The sequence below is a fragment of the Bison bison genome, unplaced genomic scaffold (genome assembly GCF_000754665.1).
Source record: "Bison bison bison isolate TAMUID 2011002044 unplaced genomic scaffold, Bison_UMD1.0 scf7180017458436, whole genome shotgun sequence".
Taxonomy (NCBI): Eukaryota; Metazoa; Chordata; class Mammalia; order Artiodactyla; family Bovidae; genus Bison; species Bison bison.
In genome coordinates this window covers 14,070-17,805 of record NW_011371797.1, presented here as the reverse complement: position 1 = coordinate 17,805, position 3,736 = coordinate 14,070, and the positions used below count along the sequence as shown (strand labels likewise).

The following is a 3,736-nucleotide window of genomic DNA, read 5'->3' as shown; positions in this document are numbered from 1 at the left end:
GATGTCAATTAAAATTGGAACCATTGAAGAGATGCTCCCTGCTTGTGGTGACATGGGTACAATGTGTGCTTGAGAAGAAGTTGTTTGGCGGTGGCATAAATGTGGGAATGCAGGACAAGAGTTAAGCAATACAAGGCAGAATGGCAGGTGGGCAAAAGCTCAAAGACCCTTTTCTCCATTCTAATATGCTTTTTTTCTGCCCTGGGGAATTAAAGCAGTCACCCGGTCACCTTACAAAGAACCTCAATTTCAAAGAACACTTTCAAAAGTTGAAAATAGATTTAGAGTTGTTACTAAAGTTATACTGAGATGTCAGTGGGGAAAAATAATTTACATTTTCAAAAACCAGGCTTCACACAATGGCAGGCACTAAACCGAGTTCCCTGTGCTCATGGTAGAAAAGCTGAGACTGATCTTAATAAAGGCTCGTCTTCTTCATGATGCGCAGGAACTCCTGCTCATTGACTTCTCCGTCTCCATCTCGATCAGCTTCATCAATCATTTCCTGCAGGACAGGAAAGATTCCACTTAGAGCAATTCATAAATGTAACAAAAGTATGACTAAGTAATCAGCTTTCATAATGATGCACGAATAGACAATGTGGTCCACCTGCTGCAAATGGGCTGACTTTTATAATAAGGTTGGTTCCTGAAAAGTCATTTGAAAACCAAGTCATGCTATGCCACATGTGCATCGCCTAGAAAGCAGCTCAAAAGCCGCCCTGACTAGGGAGATTCTTAAAACCTAAAACTATCCACGGGTATATTTTTCTGGGAGCAGCATCCATAGGCTTGTCTCACTAGGAAAAGAGAAATTAAGTAGTCAGCAGAGTGACAAAAGAACACTCGTTTTTCTTCAAATGTAACCTGAGAAAATGGAACTCAAAAAAGTCACATGGGACTCCAGGCTGAGCATCACAAACCTGCAGCTCCTCGTCAGAGAGGTTCTCACCCAACTCCTTGGCCACACGTTTGAGGTTTTTGAACGATATCTTCCCAGTCTCATCATCATCAAAGAGCTTGAAGGCTTTCAGGATTTCTTCTTTGGTATCCTTCTCAGACTTAACAAGCAGAACATAAAACACATGACAACAGGGAGACACTCGTGATTCATATTGACTTGTGTCCTGCAGCCCCACCACTGCCCATCCCCTCTGCCCTGCCCGGATGTCACATGGATCTTGGTGACAGCCTCCATGACTACAGGCGCTGGGTCACAGAAGATCACACAGCAACCAGGGCAGAAAAAGAAGATAAACAATGAAATTATTACAAAGCCAGAGGTTAAAAAGGAAAGATAAAGGTTTGCATTTAGAACATTTTCTGTACAAACCAAAGAGAAAGTAGATTTGTTTTTAAATTATGGGAACAGAAGGTGGAGTTAGACTTAGGGGAAATACACTGTTTAAGCTGCTAGAAGAGGGATCTTCTTGGTGGGGATGGAGGGGAAGGAAGGAAAGAAAAGGCTATTTCACTTGTTATGAGATCACAAAGTGTTATTGGGATCCCCAGTACTCTAACAGAGGAAAAGAGTAAAATTTCAAGAGCTCCAACTTCAAATATTCCTGAAAGGTAGCTAAAGATAGTGAGAGCTACTAATAAGAGCAATTTGGGAACCAACTCTGAATGCAGGACAGCTTTACTAGGTTATTACAGAATGTTAAACTTCCTGAACTCTTAAATCAGTCCCTGAAGAAAAATATAGATGTGATTAGATGATTTCAAAGCAACAGGATTATTAGAGGAGGAACAGGCCTGTGCATTGGGAGGCTCACCTGACACACTGATGGAGCTACTTTTCCACAGGCCAGTAGAATGTAGATGAGCCAAACTAAGGAGGAGCCAGGAGGCCAAAGAGAAATGGACCAAAGGGAACACCCTTCTTATGTGGGACACTCAAGGGACTGAGGGTGACAGGTGAGGTGACATCTTAGCATCTCTCTAGACCATTTGGAGACTAGAGAATGGGTGAATTTAACCTTGGAAGTGGTGAAATACCAAATCCTCACTGCAGTAAAAAACATAGCCTCAGGCTGAGGCTATCCAGAATACAAACAAATGGGAGAGGAAAGAATTTCAAACTTTAAAGTACAGGGACTTTGCCTTGTCAAAATGTGAGACACTGTAATATTACTTGTACTATTAAAGGTTTTACTGCTTGTGCTTATCACACTGACATACTGGTTGGAGAAAGAGCAAAAAAAGTGACAGTCCATCCCCTCTGCCCTGCCTGGATGTCACATGGTCTTGATGACAGCCTCCATGACTATAGGTACTGGGTCACAGATCACACTTTTACTTCTTTGCAGAGGGTAAAATGACTTTGACTTTGTGGCCTTGAAAAAAGCCAAGTAGAACCTAAACATCCTAGTCCTCAGTCACAGATACTCTCTTTTATCAGTTGAACTCTCCAGTCTGCATTAACTTTTCTTCAGTGAAGACATTTTCATATCTAGATTCAAATTTGTCCACCATTATTGGTGGAAAATATGCTGATCATCTTAGCTAACTTACCATTTTCTGAGTCATCACAGTTAAAAAGTCACTAAAGTTCATTTTTCCTGTCCCTTCTTTATCAATTTCACTTATCATTTTCTTGATCTCTTCTTTTTTCGGTTCAAAGCCCAGCGCCCTCATTGCCACCTACAATGAAAATGGGATCATCTTAACATGCACATCTAAACCCAGGAGCAGAACCAATGACAGTGCAGACAGCAGTAAGCCAGCCTCTGCTACAATCCTGTTAAAATGAATAGGAATCACTATAACATTAAGCAAATTGATACGTGCACTTAATTTTATTTAATAATTCTTGAGGTAAATAAAGACAGGAAAACACAGCACAGAAGACAAAGAGGCAGAGGAAATTCGAGGCAGCAGAGCTGGAATATACAGAGCTTGCCTTAAGTTCCTTAACATCAATTGTCCCAGTTCCATCAGCATCAAACAGATCAAAGGCTTCTCGAATTTCCTGTTTCTGCTCTTCGGTAAGCTCAGGTTTAGGACTCATCCTTTTTCGCTGGGTAGTTGAAGCCATGTTTGCCTTCTTAAAGTTAGAGGCCTTTATAAGTTTTACAAACACAGAAGCAAAATATTATGTAATAGAGTCCACATTTTACAAAGAAAACAGTTACAATCACATCTATTTAAAATAGTTTATACCAACGGATTTCAAAACTTTACTTAACAGGAGAGATATCACGGTTTGCTGGAAAAAGCAATAAATCTTTCTATGCACGGTCTGTCCCTCCTTCTTTACTATTGTTTGTATAAGCAAGGAGATCCCTTGTTCTTTTGGATCTCTTATTGAAAATCATCCCCAAAGAGAGCTAGCCAAAGAGCTGACTGGGGACAACTGTACGGATAATCAGTTCTCTCAATTTGGGGATCCTTAATTTTAAAAAGGTCCTAGAACGCTGCTCCGCTTTGCTCTAATTTCTCCAATTTTCTGATTACTTCTAGATTTGGCCAAATATTACTAAGGTAAGATGTATATTCTGTCAATATAGAAAAATAAAATTCAATTCTCTTAGTACACCTGAGCCTTCTCCAAGAAGCTCAAAGCGTTTCCCTAAGTCCCTATATTTAACATTTTAAATACACATTAACAACCAAACATAATAAACTACCCCCGCCCACAGCCCCATCTCCGTGCGGAAACTTTTGTAGAGGCGGCCAGGAGGCCACAGTCTGAGACTGGTCGCGGCCTCGGGAGAATCCGAGTCTTTTTTGCCCA

At 40.8% G+C, this 3,736-nt stretch overlaps 1 protein-coding gene across 2 annotated transcripts in view; it reads right to left on the bottom strand.

The window, feature by feature from the left end:
- CETN2 (centrin, EF-hand protein, 2) overlaps window positions 1-3,736 on the bottom strand; it is a 3,996-nt gene continuing 260 nt past the window's right edge. For both annotated transcript variants that reach the window (XM_010841837.1, XM_010841128.1), the window contains exons 2-5: window positions 2,903-3,061; window positions 2,515-2,643; window positions 924-1,061; window positions 1-505 (exon numbers count right to left, since the gene is read on the bottom strand). In XM_010841837.1, the coding sequence (XP_010840139.1) occupies window positions 416-505; window positions 924-1,061; window positions 2,515-2,643; window positions 2,903-3,037 (492 nt within the window). In that variant the 5' untranslated portion in view covers window positions 3,038-3,061 and the 3' untranslated portion in view covers window positions 1-415. The remainder of the gene's footprint in view (window positions 506-923; window positions 1,062-2,514; window positions 2,644-2,902; window positions 3,062-3,736) is intronic.